The sequence below is a fragment of the Callithrix jacchus genome, chromosome 11, assembly GCF_049354715.1.
Source record: "Callithrix jacchus isolate 240 chromosome 11, calJac240_pri, whole genome shotgun sequence".
NCBI lineage: Eukaryota > Metazoa > Chordata > Mammalia > Primates > Cebidae > Callithrix > Callithrix jacchus.
Window position 1 is genome coordinate 112,962,376 of NC_133512.1, and position 23,443 is coordinate 112,985,818.

Here is a 23,443-nt window from a genome sequence, read left to right on the forward strand (position 1 = left end):
GTCTTAAATCAGAACTATTATTTTTATATTTTCTATCATCCCTGAAATATTTCATAATTTTTTAAAAGATTAGATGAAGCTTGTGAAAGTTAAACTATTCTCGAAGATTCTTGGAGTACAGTGACCCACCCCCTTCCTCCCCACTTCTCCAGAAAAGATGTCTCCATTTTCCCAGCCCAGCCTTGTCATCTCCTCTCCTCCGTGGTCCCCCTGCTCCACCCTCACCAACCCCAAGAAAAGAAATTTAATCAGCTCCCGTTTGAGAGCAGAACTAGGAGGAAGACAGGAGCCAATAGCAAATTGTGTTACAACCACATTTGTCACAGGGAAGAGGGTTATTAAAAGGGGTTTTGATGTTTTAAAAAGGAAAGTCTTTAGAAGATTCTGATGTTCAAAATATTTAACAATGAGTATACTACTACATGCAGGCTCCTCTTTTCACTAGTCATCATGCACAGAGCACTCAGAAAACAGTCCATTTACCAATACAAAGGAATGTATCTCAAAGTTTTAACAGTCAGGCAGACTTACTGGCACATACTAGCTAAATACCAGCCTTGTCTATAGCTACTCAGTGGAGTTTTCTTTATAAGACAGGGAGTGAAACATAAAGATGATGAAAGTTGTCTAAAAGCATATCTAAGACAAGCAGTACATAATCAGAGTCAGAGAAGGGTGAAATAGAAGAATCAACTCTTATGTTTTATTCTTTCATGTTGCTAAAGCAAGTCAAGAACCCCCCAAACGACATGAATTCCCTAAGAGATGTAGTCGATATCATGTTGGCTACAAGTTAAATGGAACTCTGCAGTCCTTTCATAATCAGTACAAAATAAATCAGTCCTCTAGCACATACAGGAATGTTGTAAATGGGCATGCTGAAATTCTAAGAGCACAATCCCAGTTGGATATATCAAAAAGCCACTCTGCATATCACAGTGCAGAGATCTTGGGAGAGTTTCCCATCTGATATTTCTGAGCAGGAAACAGCTGGAAAAAATTATTTATAGCTATGGAAAAAACCGAAATGACATTTTTAAAAGCTAAGAATAACTCCCATTTTTTTAAAAAAACCTCATATCTTTAAAAATTATTTAAGAAACTTATTTTTCAATTAAAAAAATAAAAGACACCAGTCAAAGCATCACAAAAGAAATTCATTGAGAGAATTAAGGCAGGTAGAACATTCTTCTGTGGGTAATGGGTTGAATGAGAAACGGCTGGTGCCCATGGCCAGGTAAGGCAAAGAATTCGACATCAGCAGAGCAAGTCTTCCATGTTAGGATCAGACATCAAGTGCTGGCCTACCTGCGGCCCTGAGGGATTGGAGGGAGGGTGGGTTTGACGTTGGAACCTGGGTGACTGCTGACTGGCACTGAGTGTCGCTGGTGTTGGTGAGACTCTTTTTCATGTGCAAATGATTGTATAGGTAGTGCTGTAAAACATCCAGAAAAAAAGACATATGTGGTTAATCCGTTGGTTTCTTGGTACAAAGAAAATAAGCATTGCATGACATACACACAGGAACAATTTCTAGAATTCATTCTTGACAAACTATGAGGAATAAATGAGGCCAGGCATGGTGGCTCACACCAGTAATTGCAGCACTTTGGGAGGCCAAGGTGGGTGGATCACTTGAAAGAAAGAAAGAAAGAGAGAGAGAGAGAGAGAGAAAGAAAAAGAAGAGGAAAGAAAGAAGAAAGAAAAAGAAAGAAAGAAAGAAAGAAAGAAAGAAAGAAAGAAAGAAAGAAAAAGAAAGAAGAAATAAATAAATAAATGACATTCAAAGAAGAACAATAGTAGATAAGGTCAGAACATAGCATGTACATGGTTGAACAAGTGTTAGGTTGTGTAGACTTGCCCAATGACCAGAGGATGCTACAGCAAGCAGTCACTAGCGATTCTTCCACCTGCTCACGCCCTCTGTAACAATGCTCCACTCAGTACTCTCTCACAATCATACACATGCACACAGTGACACACACAGTGAAGTTCTTTCTATAGAAACTTCATGTAATGCTCTCTAAAGATTGGTCCGTTCACCAAGCAGGAAGACATCTGGATCTAGGTTTCTCCAGGGACCATGGGAAGCAGGAGGAGTTTAGAAGACACAGAGGAAAGGTAGAGGCATGGTGGCCATGGCAGAAGCAGAATTCTCACTGGTAAGAGAGCAGAGCAGCAGGGATTGAGAAAGTAAAGCAGAGTATTCCACAGAGTGAGAGAAACAGAAATGATGGGTAAGATTACGAAGACTGGATCTATTGGCCAAACCAAACCAATGAAAAGTCAAAGGAAATACTGACCTTTTCAGGATATATTCAAAGAAAAAATAAGGCACTGCTTGAGAGGATACTGTTATCAGCAAAAGAAAAGGAAAAAAACTCCTCCTTTTTTTTTTTTTTGAGACCAAGTCACGCTCTGTCACCTAAGCTGGAGTGCAGTGGTACGATCTCAGCTTACTGCAACCTCCACCTTCTGGGTTCAAACGATTCTCATGCCTCAGCCTCCTGAGTAGCTGAGATTACAGGCATGCACCACCACCATGCCTGGCTAATTTTTGTATTTTTGCTAGAGTTGGGGTTTCACCATGTTGGCCAGGCTAGTCTCGAACTCCTGATCTCAGGTGATCTTCCCGCCTAGGCCTCCCAAAGTGCTGGGATCACAGGCATGGGCCACTGTGCCCGCCCTTCCTTGTTTGCTGGTTTTTATTTTTCTCCATGGGGATATTTTTTTAAACAGGAAAGAGCAAAACAAACATGTTGAGAAGGAAGACAGTAGAGGAGTAGGCCTCCTTTTTCAATCTGTTCAAGTTCTACCACCAGATAAATTACATCTCGCAGTGGTGGACTTGCTCATGGAAGCAGTTTTAGAGCATCCAGCCTTAGATAATTCATCCACAGTGAGAACAGCATTGAAGGACAAATAATATTGCCATTTAAAAAAAAGGAATAAAGATGTACAAACCAATACATTTGACTTTATTTTTCTTTAGTTTATTTTTGAGATGAAGTCTCACTTTGGCACCCAGCCTGGAATGCATTGATCTTGGCTCACTGCAACCATCGCCTACTGGGTTCAAGCAATTCTCCTGCCTTAGCCTCCCGAGTAGCTGGAATTACAGGCACATGCCACCCTGCCTGGCTACTTTATGCATTTTTAGTAGAGACAGGGATTTGCCATGTTGGCCAGGCTGGTCGTGAGTTCCTGACCTCAAGTGATCTGCCTGCCTCAGCCTCCCAAAGTGCTGAGATTACAGACATGAACCGCTGCACCTAGCCACATTTGACTTTAAATCTTAGCAAATTTCAGTTGATTAAAGAAATGGCTGTGCATTTATAAAATACTGTAGTGAGTGATGAGTGTTGAAGGGCTTTGCAAAGGATTTGTAAATTTTATTTAATTTGTAAATAAAACTTTATTGGAAGCCAGCCTGTACCCATTCATTTGCACATTGTTTATGGCTGCTCTCACACTGGTAGGGCTGAGGGTTACACAGGAGTCCGCGTGGCTCACAAAGCCAAAAGCATTTACTGTGTGGTCCCTTATAGAAAGGTTGCTGACCTGTGAGTTAGAAAAATACCACTGATATAATGTATCTTGATTTCTACAGGGCACTTATCAAAGTTTCTCATGGGGTTACACTAGAGAAATGTGAGTAGTAATGACATAGAAGTGATTACTTTCAGGGCAAGTGGACTTTCCCTGAAGTTAAGTCTCCAGAGACTTGCCATGTGACACTACTCTCAGCTGAGTCCTGAGTTCTGTTGTTGACAGTGACTATGACATAGGCAGAGGTCACATGCTTGTTGGTTTTATAGATTTCAAAAATCGATAAAATAGAGAATATAGGAGATTCATCAGATACCAAATGATCTATCAGGCTGGAATGTAGAGGCAAACCAAATTGATAAAAAGATGAAACAGGCCAGGCAAGGTGGCTCATGCCTGTAATCCTAGCACTTTGGAAGCCCGAGGTGGGTGGATTACCTGAGGTCAGGATTTTGAGACCAGCCTGACCAACATGGAGAAACCCCATCTCTACTAAAAATACAAAATTAGCCAGACGTGGTGGCACATGCCTGTAATCCCAGCTACTCAGGAGGCTGAGGCAGGAGAATCGTTTGAACCTGGAGGGGCAGAGGTTACAATGAGCCAAGATCCTGCCATTGTACTCCAGCCTAGGCAACAAGAGTGAAACTCAGTCTCAAAAAAAAAAAAAAAAGAAAGATGAAAACGAAAGTTGCATTTACATAAAAATAAAATCAACTTCACATACATGAGATGATAGAGACGTGGTTTGACAGTTCACGTAAAACAGACATGAAAGTTTGACTCAGAGCCAGCAGTATAATACAGTTGCTAAGAAAACCACCATGGTGTATCAGTAAAATGGCAGACTCAGAACTTCCAGTACCTTATTCTTCCCTGGGAATATTCAATAAACAACTAGAAACCAACTAAAATAACCCTACAGAAACTCTGGAACCAGCCAAGTATCTAGAGCAACCAAACAAATGCCCAGTCAAGGAAAAGCCACATTCAGATGGTAGGAAATGTCATGGTGTTTTCACCCATCCTTGCCCCACCTCACCCCAGCACATTGCAGTGTGATTTGGGGGAAATGCAGTCAGATCCCCAGACCCCTTCTGTAAGCCAGAGAGAGTAGAGCAGATCTAATTTGCGATGTTCTGTGCCCATTTGGCGGCTGCCTGATTGGTCTCTGTGTCATCTAACTCAGAGTTCAAATGGCCAAAAGAGGCATAGCTGGGATCTAACACGAGGGGAAGCCACAGGAGCAGTGGGCATGGCTCGTGAAAACCACGTGGGGACTACTAATTGAGGGATACGATAGAACAGGTAAAGTCCCAACAAGCAGCAGGGGTGAGACTCCTAGGAAAATGAAAACATTGAAAAGCAACTGTGTCTACTGGGGATTTGGAAAAAAGGTACACACATGCAAGCCCAGGGAAAATGGACACCAAGAAAAGGCCTGAGAAGATGTGACACCTGCATGCAAGTCTGATCCTAGGCTTAGAACAGACGCTGCTAATTAGTCTTCTCCAGCACTGAGCCAGTCTGCAGCCTTGGAGAGGTAGCTGTTTGTTCAACTGCCCAATTTTCTACAAAAGATCAAAGGCATACAAAGGAAACAAAAAGTGCAGCCCATTCAAAGGAACAAAATAAATCTGCAGAAAGCATCCCTAAAGAAAACCAACACAGCCTTCTGCCATGCGGATAAAAATTCACAAGCACAATATCTAGCAGGTATCTAGCAAGTTACTTCTTTTTTTTTTTTTTTTTTTTTTTTGAGACGGAGTTTCGCTCTCGTTACCCAGGCTGGAGTGCAATGGCGCAATCTCGGCTCACCGCAACCTCCGCCTCCTGGGTTCAGGCAATTCTCCTGCCTCAGCTTCCTGAGTAGCTGGGACTACAGGCAAGCACCACCGTGCCCAGCTAATTTTTGTATTTTTAGTAGAGACGGGGTTTCACCATGTTGACCAGGATGGTCTTGATCTCTTGACCTCGTGATCCACCTACCTCGGCCTCCCAAAGTGCTGGGATTACAGGCGTGAGCCACCGCGCCCGGCCCTGCAAGTTACTTCTTACTTGTACTGTAACCTCATCTTATCTGGTTCGATATTATATATTATAATATGCACATATATGCTACACTTATGTATAGTAATACATGATAATACTTTATTATTATAGGACAGATATTATTATTCCCAAGGCTCAAATGTTAACTGACTTGCCCAACATTATGCAGCCAGACATTAGAGAAATGGAAATAGAACCCCAGTCTTCTGATTCCTAATCTAATGTCTTTCTACTGTACCACACCACTGATAACAGCTCCACTTTGCTCCGGTCAGTCTGTTTGGAATGCGGTGTTTGACTCTAAGTATCCCATTTAAGGAAGGATTCAGGCAGAGGGGAGAGAGTGAGATGGGGATGGTATAAGAACACTGTCCTATGGGAAGCAAGAACTGTGATGAACCTTGGTGCTATGTTTGGTCCAGAACTCCTGGTCCCCTCGGGCCTTGGACTGACAGGTCCCAGCCTTTCCAGAATTCTGAGAACATTTCCCACTTCTGCAGGCTGACATGAAGGCCATTAGAATTTGGAATTATTTCCTGGAGCTTTGGTGTTAGAACTCTCATCATTGTTGCTTGTGTCCCGCATGAGTCAAATCCTTGAAAATACCTTATTCCAGCCAGCTATCCTGAATACCACTGCAGTGAAAGGGAGTCCACCCTCACATTCCTTAGAAGATGCCTGCTTCACTAATCCCATCCTTTTGGAAACACCATCTAGTGTGTCTTCTCATGCCAGGCAAACTAAGAGGTCTATATCAGTTCTCTTTCTAGTTCCTCCAGTCACCTGAGCAAGCAGGGTTCAGGCAAAACATCCCCACAAGATTGCAAATGGTGGCTCGTTACAGAGTTCTCCCCATTTGCTCATTCCTCTGTCGGCTACTCACAGAGCCCCCCCTTTCCTCCTGACACCCCAATTATTCTCTCCCATTCCCATTTCCACCTCCAGTCCTCTGTTTTCGCCACCATGTTCAAGGTCTTTATTCAGTGTTATTTGTGAACACTGCTGCTGAGCCCAAAGAGAAAAATGCAATGGGCAACTCTGTCTCTGGACTTGCACGTTCACATGTGTGTTGGGGATCTTGGGGCAAAAAGAAGGTGAATGGGGGGTGGGCCAGATCCTTCAAGCATTCTGCCAAACTGCCACAGTGAAGGCTGGACTGCAATTCAAAGCCTCCATGATGCTCTTCACTTTCACTGAATGAAGTCTACCTCCCCAAAGCCTCCTCTGAAGAGCACATGGTCCTCGCCCCAGACCGATGAAGATAATGTGGTCAGGTGGACAGGGCAGCAGCTTCCTCTCAAAATAGCTAAGTGACCGTGGGTGAATTCCCCACCTTTTTCAACTTTGTTTTTCACCTATAACAATGGGCAACAAAATAACTAACACTCTACCTTAGAAGGAGATTCTGACTCAATACTCTCATTTAATTTTCAAAAATCAGGATCAATAAGAAAGACAGTGGGAAACATATATAAATATAATATAGACTTACATTTATGGAACCAGAAGTGAAACAACTCACACCTTTTTTTTTTTTTTTTTTTTGAGACAGATTTTTGCTCTTGTTGCCCAGGCTGGAGTCCAGTGGTGCGATCTCAGCTCACTGCAGCCTCTGCCTCTCAGGTTCAAGCAATTCTCCTGCCTCAGCCTCCCGAGTAGCTGGAGTTACAGCTGCCTGCCACCATGCCTGGCTAATTTTTTGTATTTTTAGTAGACACAAGGGTTTCGTCATTTTGGCCAGGCTGGGCTGGAACTCCTGATGTCAGGCCATCCACCCGCCTTGGCCTTCCAAAGTGCTGGGATTACAGGATTACAAGCATGAGGCGCCACGCCTGACCTAACTCATACCTTTCAGGGTCTCTTCTGTCTCACTGTCACTGACTCCCGATCCTAGGTGTGAAGAAATGCTCCCCTCTGGAGCCTGGAAAGGTAATTCTTTTGACCACGGGCAGAACCGAAACAATGAACAATTCATGGAATCCTTGTCACTGAAAAAATGAAAAATCAAAGATCTTTTTGAGATGCAAAGTATGCACTACTAATGGCCCCACGATCTATGCCTATGACTTCCCTGGGTTACCTTTATCAGGTCCACAGTAGTTGGTGGGCATGTCTTGTGTTGAGCTAGTTTTCAACAGTGTCTATAGCAGGTGCTACCTAGCAGCTGACATATCTTAAAGTATGTTAGGTACTGTACACATTAGCATAAATGTCTCATCCATTACACAAGACATAGCTGAGTATCTACTAAGCAAGGAATCATGATAGGTGCTGGAGTATAAAATAAGATGAGTAAGGTGCAGATCCTAATCTCCAGGATTTTAGAATCAGTGCTATTTCAAGGATAGAGAAACAAAACCATGTTAGGTGGCCTCATCTGGGGCTTAGGTTTTGGGGACTGTGATTTCGTTTCCTTTTTTTTTTTTTTTTTTTTTGAGACAGAGTCTTGCTCTGTAAGCCCAGGCTGGAGGGTAGTGGCACAATCTGGGCTCACTGCAACCTCCACCTCCTGGGTTCAAGTGATTCTCAGCCTCCCCAGTAGCTGGGATTACAGGCATGTAACATATTGCCTGGCTAATTTTTTTATTTTCAGTAGAGACAGGGTATCACCATGTTGGCCAGGCTGGTCTCAAACTTCTGACCTTAGATGATCCTGCCCGCCTCAGTCTCCCAAAGGACTGGGATAACAAGTGTGAGCCACCATGCCCCACACTCATTCCATGTTTAGGATAATGTTCAGGTATGATTGGGCACCTGAGATCCCTGCTTCTGAGCCAAAACTCTTCCTACTGCCAGGTTCCTTTCCTTTGGGGTTCACTTGTTTCTTGGCTCCCTTCCAGGGAGGCAGCTCTACCAGGGGAGCCGGTCCTGCAAAGCCCTGGCAAGAAGCTGAACCTTGTTTACAGGCACTTCTACGACTGCGCCCCATCCCCACCAAATTTGCTCTCATTGGAGAGTCTGAAATTGATCACTCGAAAATGGCTGATATTTAAGCCATTACTTTTTGAATAAATCCTGCCTTTAAACAAGGGCCAATGTCCTAAAAGAATACAGCTCTCATGGTAGATTTCAGGCCTACAGATGAGGGCAGGAGAGATTTACTAAGTGAAATTTCCTCACTAAATGTTTATGCCATGCCCTGACTCAGCAAGGGGGACAGCTCTGATTCCATCTGACAGGTGGACATGAACCTCTCCCCTCTCCCTGACCCGTGCAGTCCCCATCTCCCACCTTGGGACCCCAAAGATTGTTTACGCTTTTAACCCTTTTCTGTCAGTCATTTGTCAAGTCATTCACAATTCTAAGACTGAATATGTTCAAAGGATAGAGCAGTGAATGTGAGAGATGGACCTGCCCCGTCCAGCTTACAGATGGACTGGTGGGGGGGGGTGGTATCTAATCACACATGTACTTTACAAAAACTGAGACATGAAAGGAAATGCAGATGCTATAAGATGATACATTAGGCATGGCAGGACAGCTCTCCTTGAGGAAGTGCCATTTTAGTTAAGACCCGAGGGATGAACTAGCTAGAAAAGGGGGAACGTCAGGTGGAGGTTGAAACTGGAGGGAAGGAAAGAGAATGCTCTCAGCAGAGGGAGCATCATGGCATCTGAAGGGCCTCACTGGGAGGCAGGCTTCCCTTCTCCAACTTAATGGTTCTGAAATGCTTCTTAGTCAAAGTAAACTTCAGGAATGATAGAAAGATGCTGGCTTGGAAAACTAACTGGAAAAAGACAAAATCAAGGAGTAGACTTTTTTTTTTTTTTTAAGATGGAGTTTCGCTCTTGTTGCTCAGGCTGGAGTGCAATGGCTCGATCTTGGCTCACTGCAACCTCCACCTTCCGGGTTCAAGCGATTTTCCTGCTTCAGCCTCCCAAGTACCTGGGATTACAGGCACGCACCACCATGCCTGGCTAATTTTGTATGTTTAGTAGAGACGGGGCTTCTCCATGTTGGTCAGGCTGGTCTCGAACTCCCAACCTCAAGTGATCCACCCTCCTCGGCCTCCCAAAGTGTTGGGATTACAGGGTTGAGCCACCGTATCTGGCCAGGAGTAGACTTTTTAAAGAGAAGGTTCAGGAGTGGGAATAGGATAATTCAACTACTGAAAGACAGGAGGGGGAAAGCATGAGGCCTGGAGTTTTATACCACTAGCACTTGGGAAGAGGGCACCATAACCCAAGAGATGTGCGTCTCTTCTGACAGGCCACAGAGGACTTGTTCCTGCCCATGTTTCTGGATCTCACCAGCCAATGACTCCAGGAGCAGATGGTGGGTGATTGAAGTATTTACAGACTGTGCTCTTGACCTCCCCAGCTGTCTCATCACCAGGTGCCCTCAGTCACTGGTAGGACCTCGGCAAGGAATCATGCTGAGACCAGGCAAAAAAGTTCCCCCATGCACACACAGAAAGATTTCTAGTTAACAGCAACGGTCAAAAAGAAAAGGTATAAATGTAGGCAAAGCCCTCAGACATAGAGTTCAAATGCAAATATGGGCACTTCCCATTTTTAAAAGTTTAATGATGTTCCTTTAGAAAGCCACAGAGAATGTGAATTCTCTGTCGGAGATGCTGGCATATCTTGGGAGGCTTTAGCAAATAAGAGGTAGCTTGGGAAGAAGAAAGAAACTTCTGGTAGAAGATAATGAAAATCAGACAAAAAAGAAGTCTGAACTAAATTGTCTTTCATTCATCACAGACCTTCCTGTGTCACTGGTTTTCCTCTCATACATGCCTTCTTCCTTCAGTTACATTCTAAGCCTTGTAGACAGTGTAGCCAAGTGGCTTAGCACAAAGATTCGAGCCTTTTGGCCTTGGTTCAGACCTCAGCTCTGACACTTGATAGCTTCAAGTCCTTTAAATCACTAAATAACTTGCTTCAGTTGCCACATTTTAAAAATGAGGACAAGACAGCATTTTTTTTCTTGCCAGGTAGAAGTTATAAATTAGCGTGTGTGTGTGTGTGTGTGTGTGTGTGTGTGTGTGTGTGTGTGTGTGTGTTTTGAGATAACATATGTCACATTCCCAGAACAGAAACTGGCATGCAGTTGAGTGTCACACAAGACCCACCAGCTTTGTAACTCTGCTTCTCATATCCCATACACATTCATACTTCAGTTCAAATGTTTTGGATTGACTTATCTTTACCCAGAGTATTAATATCCTGAAAATAAAGTTCACTAATTGCTTCTCATTATAAAAGTAAATCATATGCATTTTAGACCATTTAGAAAATACAGAACCTAGAAGGAAAAAGGAAAATCACACACAGAAAGCCACTCTTACAGTTTGGCTCTTTTGTTTTTATGTAATTGTGCACATTTTCAGTGAACGATTTTAAGTTATCAACAGTTTTCTGAACCCTGATCTTTAACAGCTGCACGACAGTCCATCAAGTATACGCTTCATGCTTTATTGGACCATTCTGTTATTTTTGGACATTCAGGTTCTTTCTAAGTTTTTCTGTTTTAATGAGTATCCTTGCATGTGATGATTTTCCACATTAATTTATTAGTATCTGCTAGGGTCTGAATGGTTGTGTCCCCACAAATTCCTATGTTGAAATTCTCATCCCCAAGATGATGACATTAGGAGGTGGGGCCTTCGGGAGGTGCTTAGGTCATGAGGGTGGAGCCCTCATGGGATTAGTGCTCTTATTTAAGACTCCAGAGAGGCCAGGCATGGTGGCTCACGCCTGTAATCCCAGTACTTTGGGAGGCTGAGGCGGGATGACCAAAAGGTTAGGAGCTCAAGACCAGCCTGACCAACATGGTGAAAACTCGTCTCTACTAAAAATACAAAAATTAGCTGGGCGTGGTGGCAAGTGCCTGTAATCCCAGCTACTTGGGAGGTTGAGGCATGAGAATTACTTGAACCCGGGAGGCAGAGGTTGCAGTGAGCTGAGATCATGCCATTGCACTCCAGCCTGGGCAACAGAGTGAGACCCTGTCTCAAAAAGAAATAAAAAAATACTCCAGAGAACTCCCTCACCCCTTCCCTTGTGTAGAGGACACATCTACACAATGCCACAAGACAGCGTCTAAAGACCAGGAAGTGGGTCCTGCCCAGACACTGAATCTGCCAGCACCTTGATCAACTCCCAGCCTCAGAACTGGGGGAAATAAATATCTGCTGTTTATTAGCTACACAGTCTGTGGTGTTTTATTACAGCAGCCTGGATGGTCTAAGACAGTATCAATTCCCAGAAGTGGGATAACTAGGTCAATAGTAAATATATTATTTAAGATTTTGCTATAAACTTCCTAATTGCTCCCCCAAAGATTGTGAATTTTATTCCCCAACAAAATCTGGGTCCTCTAGCAGTATCTTTCTCTTTGCCTCATTTAAAAATTAATTGTAAAATATCAGTTTTGCTAATTCAACAAGCAAAAAGTGGCATATTATTTAAAATTGCTTTCTAATCACAAGCAAGATTAAACATTATTTTTTATATTTATTCATTAGCTTCTCCCCACATTCCTTTTGTGAACTGTGTATGTCTTTTGCTCACTGATCTGTTGAGGACTGTAGCGTTTTTCTCACCAATTTGTCTAAACTCTTTACATATTGAATATTAATGCTTTTGTTGTTTTTTATAAAGCTTGCTGTTTTTCTTTTAAATTTGATTTGGACCTAGACAAAGTTTTTCTCACGTCTCCAAAAACTTCTCATAAACATTTTAATCAAATTACTCTACATATAGTTAAAATTAAGTCAAATTATGCTTAGTAGTCAAACTACTTCTAAATGTTATTCACATCAAATTTTTTTTTATGAGATGGAGTCTCTCTCTGTCGCCCAGGCTGGAGTGCAGTGACGTCATCTTGGTTCACTGCAAACTCTGCCTCCCAGGTTCTACTGATTCTCCGGCCGCAGCCTGCTGAGTAAGTGGGACTATAAGTGCACGCCACCAAGCCTGGCTATTTTTTTGTATTTTTAGTAGAGATGGGTTTTCACCATGTTGGCCAGGCTGGTCTTGAACTCCTGACCTCAGGTGACTGCCCACCTTGGCCTCCCAAACTGCTGCTGGTATTACAGGCATGAGCCACCGCTGCCCCCTCCCACCAGCCCTGACATCAATTTTAAACATATCTTTTAATAGATAGGATTTCTGCTATGATACAGACGAACTTAACTCTCTTTATAACACTCCCTCAACATAGTTCTATCACTATTCTCAGTTCTTCCACCTGTCAGAGCAGCGTCTTCATATATCATATTTTAAATCTCCATTTCTTCTTTCATTAACAACAGATAATAATATTGACCCTCCACCTCTACCTCCTAAACTTTGTCATGACAGATTTCTTTTCACTCTCAAGGTAGATTACATTAAGCTTTGTACTCATGGTTCTGTCTTTTCATGATTTGGGCAAAGGTTGATTAAAATGCTGGAAATTGGTAGGTGATTTTTCAGTGCAGAACCTAGTAGGTGGCTGTGATTATACTTTCTTTTCTGTAGATCCAATATTATGATCCCTATCCCAGCAAAGAAGTACATTTCTAGGATCAAGTTCAAATTGACTTCCACTGTTCGCACTCCACATTTAACTTAGATTTGTATCTGGCAATAGGAAACTCTGATGCAGTTGGGTCTATACAAGGTAAAGCCTGCCATTTAAATGAAGGCATCTATGTTTACTAGGATGATATGACTGTGGCAGAGAGTAAAAGAGTGGAAGCCGGTCTTCATGAGATGTCGCCGGGAGTTCAGGGCTCTAGTATTGAAAAACTTAGTGCAATTAGCTATTATCTGGGTCTGTCCTCGACCCAGGAGGTAAGGTAGTGGGTGGTATAGGCATACTGAAGGTGAGACGGCTAATGCGCGTCCCTCACATTGTCTGTGTTATGTTTGAATAGCAAGCAGAGGCTGCAGCACTGGTGCACTTGGGAATCCCAAACCAGCTATCCTGGAAAGCCCACATGCCGCTGGGCATAGGCACCTGCCTACTACTTGGACCGCAGATGTCTGTTAACTACAGCTAGGGCTACACGGCACCAACATTCCCAGACAGAGGTATTCCGGGACAGGACACTCTCTCTGCATCCTAGGGGCTCTGCTTAGAAGTGTCAGTTACTTGTTATCAGATGGCAGAGAAGTCTCATTGCTTGCTCACAGGTCGAGGTCCATCTTACCATCGTGGGCTGAGTTCTTGGGACTGTCTTCCTCTTGTTGGACAACAGCCTTTGGAATTCTATACCAGAATGCTAGGCCCCTTTAATTTAATTAATTTATCTATTTGAGACAGGGTCTGTCACCCAGGCTGGAATGCAGTGGTGCAATTATGCTTTGATCTCTTGTGCTTAAGCCATCCTCCCGCCTCAGCCTCCTGAGTAGCTGAGACCTCAGGCACTCACCACCATGCCCAGCTATTTATTTATTTATTTTTGTAGAAATCAAATTTCACTATGTTGCTGAGGCTGGTCTTGAACTCCTGGGCTCAAGTGTTCCAATCCTTCCACCTGGGCTTCCCAAAATACTGGGATTAGAAGTGTGAGCCACCACACCAAGCCTAAGTCCCCTTTAGATAGAGCAAAGTCTCCTAGGAAACCTTGTTTCCCAATCTCTTGCTCCCACCTAGGATAATTGAGCTTGCCCAAGAAGTACTTCCTAGAGAAGAGTAAACTGAGATAAATATTGCCAACATCAGGATCTCCCAGTCACTGAACAAATCTCTCCCCTACCTCTTGTATCGGAAAAGTGTCATTATTAAGCTATGCATGGGATCTTCTCTTTAGATGTATTCCTAGACTGAGTCTTTTTCCCTAAATATAGCAGTACATACGTTTATGTTTTATGGGATGGAGATTTTTATCAAATGATACCTGTATAAAGATGTTCTTCCATCTTTTAGTGAAAAATGTAATAACCCAAAGTGATAAAGATACAGTGCATACAATGGTAGTTATATTTAAAACATATACATTATATATATACAGAGCATATAAATATGTAGCATGTTAATTAAAGGGAACACAGAAAGAATGTGACAAAAAAAATTTCACTGGATTTTTCATACAAGTTGTATTAGTTTGCTCTGGCTGCAATAACAAGGTACCATGAACTGTGTGGCTTGAACAACAGAAATTCGTTGTCTCACAGTTCTGGAGGCCTAGGGTCCAAAATGAAGGTGCCAGCCAGGTAGATTCCTCCCAGGGTCTGTGAGGGAGAATTGCTCCAGGCCTCTCCTCACTTCTGGGGTTTGCTGGCAAGCTTTGGTCCTCCTTGGCTTCTGCCCCATCACCCCACTCTGAGGCTTCATCACAAGGTATTCTCCCTAGGTGTGTGCCTGTGTTCAAATTTTTCCTTTTTACAAAGACAGTCTTATTGGATTAGGGCCCAACCTACTCCAATATGACCTCATATTAACAAATTACATCCTGCAGCAAACCTATTTCCAAATAAAGTCACATTCTGAGGTCCTGGGGGTCAGGACTCCAACATATGAATTTGGGGTGTGGGGGACAGCTCAAACCATAACACATATGTTTCGGGAAAGAATATGTTTGCATTTAAGACACACACCAAAAAAGGCATCACAAAGCAAGTTCTTCCTTCAATAATTATTTTTCCTTTGTGTCAAAGGATTAAATGAATACACGTTGAAAGTCAGAAGAAAGAAAGTGTTGGATTTCAAAGACACGTGCATGGCCACAGGTGAAGTGTCAGATTTGAGCCACAGGACTGACGCCTTTTACTAAGGGAAGAGATAATATGTAAACCTACTGCAGCGCATCAGAAATTTTCGTTCTCTCTTTTTCGCTGTATTCCCATCTGCCTACCTCACTGTACTAACAATTCAGAGCTCAAACAAATCCTCAGAGATCACAGTTTCAACATGGTTGCAGAAAGCTAATTAAACTAATTATAATGCTAGGGTCTCTAATCTCTAGTGAAATGTGCAGACTGAGAGGAGACCATTTAGAGGGGACAGTTATTTTTCATCAAATTTATGGGAGGAAACCCCAAGTGTCAGAACAATAAAACCCAGAAATAAAGAAAAGCATTGCTCATTTTAAAAGTTTTCATGCTCATTATATCACCCTTATAAAATATCCCTTTGCCGTGACAGGCTTCTAAAATAACTTTGTAAAGTTATACTAATACTTCAAAAATTATAAAAATGGTCATTGTTGAAAATATGGGGAATGAACAAAAAAAAAAACAAAAATTGGCCATAATCTTATCACTAGATGATAATAACATAATATTTTGGTATAAATCTTTTTACTTTCTCATTTATTAAATATTTTATTAAATTCTTATGGATTTTTAAGAGTTTTTAGGAGATAGAAATAAAATATATATCCTGTGCAAACAATTTAGGTGTTACAGAAAAAAAAAGGATAAAGAAGAATAAAATAACTGGTAATTCTAGAGAAATAGCTACTATTAACATTTTGGTGAGCTTTCTTTTAGTCACATTGTTTGTCCGTTACATTGCCATGCGTTTGGATGCTCCAGAGAGACTGCCATACCCATAGACCCCTTCTGAAGGGTTTTCCACTTGGTTCACTGTCACTGGTCTAACCACACAGAAGACTGGCTAACGAATAGGTGCCTGACATAGGGACAGCCAATCTATAGACCAGCCAATCTATAGACTAACCGATGAGGGTCCCGGCTAGATATCTCTACCCAAGAGGGGTACCCCATAGTAGATGGCAATTGACCCAATTAGCCAAATCTTCGTGTATATTTGTTTTACAGAGAGATGGTCAGTTGCAGTGGCAGGAGCAACTGACAGAGAAACAACATATAGTAGAATGTTGGCAAAAGCACAGCACTACAATCAGTGATGGGGGCTCTGTTGTAGTCTATATGGGGCCCTCAACCTAAACATTTTCAGCTTTGGAATGACACTATGACATATTCAACACTGAGACCCTGAAATGACCTTTTCTATATTGGACTTCAGTTGGTAAACATTTTGAAATATAGTGCCATACTAATCAGAATGGTTGGTTGCAAATACAGACACTCTTTGGTTAATGTGAATATTTAAAAGGGAATTCTTGGAAGACTATGGAGTACTTTATAAAATTAATGGAAACTAGAGAACCATGCTTTAAAACTAGGCAGGAACAAAGGTAAGCTAGGAGCCAAGAACACAGCCGAATCACAGTACAGGAAGAGATTGGTAGAACATTACCTGCCTTACCACAATGGATGTCTGTGCTCTTCCTCTGGAATTTTGGTTCTTCTGCTACTGGTGATTTGAATAACTCTAACTGCCCCTGTGTCTTTGTATCACTCCCTCAAGATTCAAAGTCCCACATAAAAGCTTCCAGTGGTATAAACCTAGGTTATATGCCTGGGCCCTCCTTAGAGGGGCAGGGTCTACTCCCTTCGAATTCTACAGTGGGAGTTGGGGCCCTGCTTCCCAGTTTTAGGATTTCTCTGAAGCCTAGAGATGAGTACCATGATTTTAACTAAGCAGCAGAAAATCGCCAATTCCATCCAACAAAATTTCTCAACTCACCTCTTTTCAGGATGTGGTTCAAATGGAGGTTTAAAGTAGTCTTCACAAAGATCAAAACTTTTCTGTAGTTCTTCTAAAGTTGTATAATAGTGTAGACCTCTGGTGAGAGGTGCTGGTACTGGACCCCTGAAATTGGAAATTTAAAAAAGAAACCAAAGGATTTTATAATGATACCAAGTGCACACACATGTATAACTAAATATCCCAGATAAACCCAAAAGCCAATGAGATCTATGTGAAATAATGTAATGTATCCACTCAGAAACATTCACATCAGAGCTTGTCTAAGTCACTGGCATCATTACATTCTAATTCAAAGGTTAAGTAAATATGCATTGCTGTGAATATTCCTTAGCCATTAAAGTACTATTACAGACAAATTATCTTCCTTGAGATTCATATGTACTCTGTTATAAATCCTAGTCCATTTGTTATGCAAGAGCTGGCAACATAGCAACTGCTATAAAAGTTAAAAATAGGTGTTTTCCGACTTTATTTATAATCTAATGCCTTGAAATGGTGTCCAAGAAAATATTTCTAAAAATTCTACCATTATACTTTCAACTAAACTCTAGTATAAAGTATCCTTTTTCATCTATTCATATGTGCTGTATCCAAGTCTGTTCTTTCAGAGTGACTTGAAAGAAAAAGAATCATTAGCCATTTTTCGTGAATAAACCCTGCCGCTCTTTGCCTCAGACTTGCTAGAGTAGCTATGTGCAAAGCAGCCCAATTGCATATAAATGTAGGCAAATTCAAAGCATCTTTCTGCCTTTGTGATGACCCATGTGGAACTCATATTTAAAAGTGCATAGGTTCTCTGACTAGGGTGTTTGAACAGGCCTGGCATTCTGCTAGGCAGTGGTCACCTAGGCCCAGCTTCAGCTGCTGGGGGAAGGGGGGACAGTGTCCCACTCCTGGCCACCACCCTCCCAACCCCCCTGCCATACAAATTTGCATATATCACACAGCCGGTCTTTTGAATCAGACTGTCCAAAGATAGTCTACCAACATGAAGAAAATTAATCACTCTGTTTTGATATGGCAGGAAACAAGTGAAGAAAAATGTAATTTAATTTATATTGATTAAAGACTCTCAACTTAAAATTAAAAATAATAAAAAAGAACCCAAATGGAAATTTTAAATGGCTTTTAAAATTCTTGCTTTCTTGAGTCACCGCATTCTTACCTTTACGAAAACGTTTCATAGAATGCTATAATCAAGATTTTATCAGTAATCTTAGTAACTTTATGAAAACACAGACTTCTCCATTTCATTATTCAAATATTCTAAAAGATCACACAAAAATTATTATAGCTACTAACATCTATGAAGCCCTACTATGTGGCAGGCACTAAGTGAAACATTTCATACTAAGGATTAAGAATTCATGGATTTATAATGAAGACACAATTCTTCCCATCCCCATGGAATTTATGGTCTAATATGGAAAATAGACACTAAACAGTTGATCCTACAAATAATTAATAACTATTGTTCTGTGAGTCATGACAGACAAGTACAGGGTCACGTACCATGGGATATAATTAACCTTTAGTCATGAACAACCTTGGTGAAACCCAGCACTACTATTCAAACCCCTTCAGAAATGTTCTCTGCAATCTTCAAAAAATCATCAGTTTATAGCAGATTTGAGCATACTGTGCCTTTTAAAAATGTATATAAATGAAAAGGAAACACAACTTCTAGAATGGGGTTTACTGCTGAATCACTGGGTCCATTTTAGGACAGAGGTATCTCTTTATGTTCATGATTTAGGATTCATTTGCTATGTCTGGACACTAGCAAGTCAGTCTAAAGTTGCTCAGGTATAAATACATGTGATAAATTGCTACCTTTGAAATAGGAGTGTGTGACCAGGGCGTATCCTTCCTATTAGAGCTTGCCGGGCTGCCTCATGCTGTCTGTGTATGGAAGCTCTTTCCTAGGCAAGAAATACCATCAGAAAGGTATATGATGTTAAAAATGTCAGATGATTAAAGCAGCTAAAATAATTCTCATTTTTACCAGAGATTGACAAACATGTGGAAAGAAAAAGGGGGAAGAAAGACAGGCATAAAAGACAATATTCATTCAGGAAAAAGAAAAGTACAAACTTTATAAATAAAACCAAAATATTTTTATAACGTCTGTAATATATAAACTCCATGTGACATCTAAATAATAATATGGCAATTTTAATTAACATTTTACGTGTGTATTTTTATCTTTCTGATGAGATTATAAACTTCTCAAAGGTTCAGACTATTACGGTCTTTTTAGTTTTCCCAGCTCTCAGCACATATAGTAGCTAACTGATTGAATGAACATACCCACCAAAGTTTAATTATGAAATAGGAGAAATTGATGGTGAAGGGGTCTTTCTCTCATTATTTCACTAATATCACCATCACTATTTAGTAAGCATTTGATGGGGATACACATACATAAAAGACAGTTTCTGCATTCAAAAGGTTTATGGTCTGGTGGCAAAAGGCAACAAAAAGGAAAGAAAACCCAGATAGCCCAGGCTGTTTTATAAATAACAGAGGATGCACGGATACACAGATCGCCTGATGGATGTGATCTGTTTAGCAACTGTCCAGGTACTGGATTTCCTCCCTTAAACAAACCTATTATACAAAGTTCTTAATTTACAGAAAAGATATATTAACAAGTGATTATTTGTTTTACATACAAGACTTACAAAGGGACTTTATAACGGCATTTATTTAAACAGCAAGTACACTTAAAATACCACTAATCTTTGCTCCCAGTAACTTAATCTGAAATATGCCTTGCTGTTTTAGTTATGTAATTACCAGGCTCCACTATAAATTGGCATTCACTTAAAATTTCATAGGAAATAACAACAAACAAGCATGCAAAGGAAAGAACAGAGGATAGTTAAAGATGGTGAAGCCACAACTCCAGATGAATCACCTGTCTTAACCTTTGGGGCTAGCATAGTTTCAAGTGTTCCCATGTCTTTAGGGGGAGTTTTTTAAAATCAATTTTTAGGAATTAAGTTGATGTGATGGTAAAAACATTTTTGCGTCACAATAACTTATCCGTAGTGATGCCAAGACTGGCACACTGAACATCTCTGGAAATAAGTCACATTCCAGAAAGATCAGAGTCCCTTTTGCCACGGCTGTAACTCTGCACACAGCTCACACACCTTACCACAAAGCAGGACCTCAATAAACCGCTTTAATGAACAACAGTATAAATCTGGGGGGATAATATAAAGAGTGAATAATGTTTACTATATTTTATAATCTGGATTAGAATTTGCTGTCAACTGTTTCCAGCTTGAAAAATGTTAAGCTTTTGAAATTGTGCCTTGGAAACCATGACACAGAGAGCTAAGGTGGACTCATTGACCACAGACTCTCAGGTGGGTATTCGATTACCAAAGTCATTTTACTCTTTCCCTGAGCTCTGTGTTTCTATGTAAACAGGATGAGGAGAAAATGGTGTTGCGGGGAGTCAGGGGAGGATGTAATGAGACAAGAAAGTTTTGAACCTATTTCAAAACTATAGGTTTAAATAATCCCATAAATATATCTAAATGGCTTGACATTGCTATAAAATAACTATTTATTAACCAGGTCTGCAGTGAATTTACTTTATTTTTTGTGTGTTTGTTATTATTCACTCTCCTGTGAATTTGTTATTATTTTGCTGGGAATCATTTTATACTAGTACACCATTTACTACTGTGATTTCACTTTATACCGTCCTTACTTTTTCCCCCACTGATGTTTAATTTACATTTTATTATAACTGAGAAGATGACAGTGGTAGTCGCAGCATACTTTTTGGATCCTCTAGACTCTCCACATAAAAATAAACAAAGCAACTAACAAAATCAAAAACATGTCAAAAAATTTGCAACAAAACCAGGTGGCAGGGTATCGCCTCAAACCCAGAAATACAGGTGGGGCTTTTATAACCCAACACCTGCATGGTATCAGTATCTATGCAGGAGGAAGTCAAAGGATAGCCACAACACCTGCATGGTGTTAGTTCTATGTGGGGGAAAGCTGAAGGAAGCGTCATAGTGACTCAAAGACCTGGAAAGGGAATGCCAAGACAGCTGACACATATTCACTGAAAAGCAAAGCAGGAAAATTTCGGAACCACAAGCTGAAAGAGAAGACGGGTTGTTCCCACTCCAATAGTGGGTGAGTATAAGAAGTCATAGGAACTTCTAAAGGAGCTGGGTCAACTGTGAGTTCTTGAAACTGACCCCCTGGGACTCCTTGCTAAGACAGGCCCCACACCCAGAGAAGGTGATAGGGGTGGAATCAAAATGTATTAGAACGGAGTCAACAGAAACAAAAGAAAGAGAAGGTCTAGACCAAAGGAGTGAGGAGACAAAACAGAGCCAGGAAATCCCAGGAAGAAGCTGCCATGTGTTTTGATGCTATTTGAAGGAATTGCAGTCCCTTCTAAAAGTCTGAGAAAACTAATTTCACATAAAGATGAGCATCAGTGGATCACGAGGTCAAGAGATCGAGACCATACTGGTCAACGCGGTGAAACCCCGTCTCTACTAAAAATACAAAAAATTAGCTGGGCATGGTGGCGCGTGCCTGTAATCCCAGCTACTCAGGAGGCTGAGGCAGGAGAATTGCCTGAACCCAGGAGGCGGAGGTTGCGGTGAGCCGAGATCACGCCATTGCACTCCAGCCCAGGTAACGAGAGAAACTCCGTCTCAAAAAAAAAATGAGCATCAGAAAGTATTTAGTGGAATCCTACACAAAGTTATTGGGAGAGAAAAAGGATCAGAGTAACACCCTAACAGACAATAAAAGCTTTCATATAAAACCATAAAAAAATAATCTGTAATCTACTACTTCAGAATAAACTAAAAGACATTAAGAAAATGACACAAAACATTAAGGAACAAATACATTACAATTTTAAAAACTCATGAACGAGGTGGTAGTACTCAGGAAAGAATCAGAAATAAAGAAAAAAAAACACCTCAGAAACAAAAACGAAACTAGAAGAAATACAAGAGTACTTCTTGTATAAACACAACAAACAATGGTTTAAGAAAACTTGAATGTGAGCAGAGTAAAAAATTTTAAATAAAAAAGAAATGGGCTGGGCGCGGTGGCTCACGCCTGTAATCCCAGTAGTTTGGGAGGCCGAGGTGGGCAGATCACGAGGTCGAGAGATCCAGATCGTCCTGGCCAACATGGTGAAACCCCGTCTCTACTAAAAAATACAAAAATATTAGCTGGACGTGGTGGCATGTGCCTGTAGTCCCAGCTACTCGGGAGGCTGAGGCAGGAGAATTGCTTGAACCCAGGAGGTGGAGATTGCAGTGAACTGAGATTGGGCCACTGCACTCCAGACTGGTGCCTGGTGACAGAGCAAGACTCTGTCTTGAAAAAAAAAAAAAAAGAAATGAAGAGCAATAAAAAAGGATTCAAGAGAAAATGATGAATATTTAAGATAGAGAAAGAACACTCAACATACAAACAACTGGCATCCTTGACAAAATAAACAGAACAAGGAAACAGGATAATGATAAAAACTACAACCCCAGTATAAAGTACAAGAGTATCACTGCGCTTCTTACCTATTTATCTTATTAATTATCACACACTGTCATCCACATACAAGAACTCAGGAAATATTGTTCCCATAATCCTTTTCATATCTAGTGAAGAATAAGTTTAGATAACAAAAAACTAGAGCGGTCGAAAAATAACAAAAAAAACTAGAGCGGTTGAAAAAAAGGGAGAGTGTGCAATGACTGTGCTTTGATAGTGCAGCTATGAATCCATAAATACTTGGGGGAGAACATCTGTAAAAAATGTTTTTAACTATTTTTCAGCTTTCATAATGGGTGCTGGTGATATTAGCATTGTTATCCTGAGACGGTTCTGTGTATAAGGTGGGATAAATCAAAGGAGTAATTTAATGGGAGAGTGTATCATCTCCTGTCTCTTTCAGAATCAGGGTTCTCAGTGTGGCAGAAAGAGAAATACATAATAGAAAAAAAAAAATAAAGGAAAAATCTGGAGAGGACTCAAGATGACGCTGTGAGAACAACCCAGGATTGGATCTCTCGTTGTGTCCGCGGAGAGGTGAGTCTGAGCTGCATTTCCAGACTGATCTTTGTTGCCCACGGAACGGGGAAATTCCCAAGTGAAGAGGAGACGTGGGACGCCAGGCAGAACCTCCGCCTGGCGAAGCCGGCAGCCGGGGCGGCGGCGGCCGGCCCTACCCAGCGCTCCCCACAGGGCGCGCTTGTCTGGGCGCCCTGTTGAACCGGCAACCGGAGACGTGAGAGGGCTGGACTTGAGACTGAGCTAGACTTGGACAGTGGGC

At 41.3% G+C, this 23,443-nt stretch overlaps 1 protein-coding gene across 2 annotated transcripts in view; it reads right to left on the reverse strand.

The window, feature by feature from the left end:
• Positions 1 to 1,136: 1,136 nt before the first annotated feature.
• Positions 1,137 to 23,443, reverse strand: part of LRGUK (leucine rich repeats and guanylate kinase domain containing) — a 137,078-nt gene continuing 114,771 nt past the window's right edge. For both annotated transcript variants that reach the window (XR_013524246.1, XM_002751972.6), the window contains 4 exons: positions 18,946 to 19,034; positions 17,089 to 17,214; positions 7,450 to 7,589; positions 1,137 to 1,435 (listed from right to left, as the gene is read on the reverse strand). Coding sequence is in view for 1 of the 2 variants with exons in the window: in XM_002751972.6 (XP_002752018.3) it covers positions 1,305 to 1,435; positions 7,450 to 7,589; positions 17,089 to 17,214; positions 18,946 to 19,034 (486 nt within the window). In the remaining variant the exon portion in view is untranslated. The remainder of the gene's footprint in view (positions 1,436 to 7,449; positions 7,590 to 17,088; positions 17,215 to 18,945; positions 19,035 to 23,443) is intronic.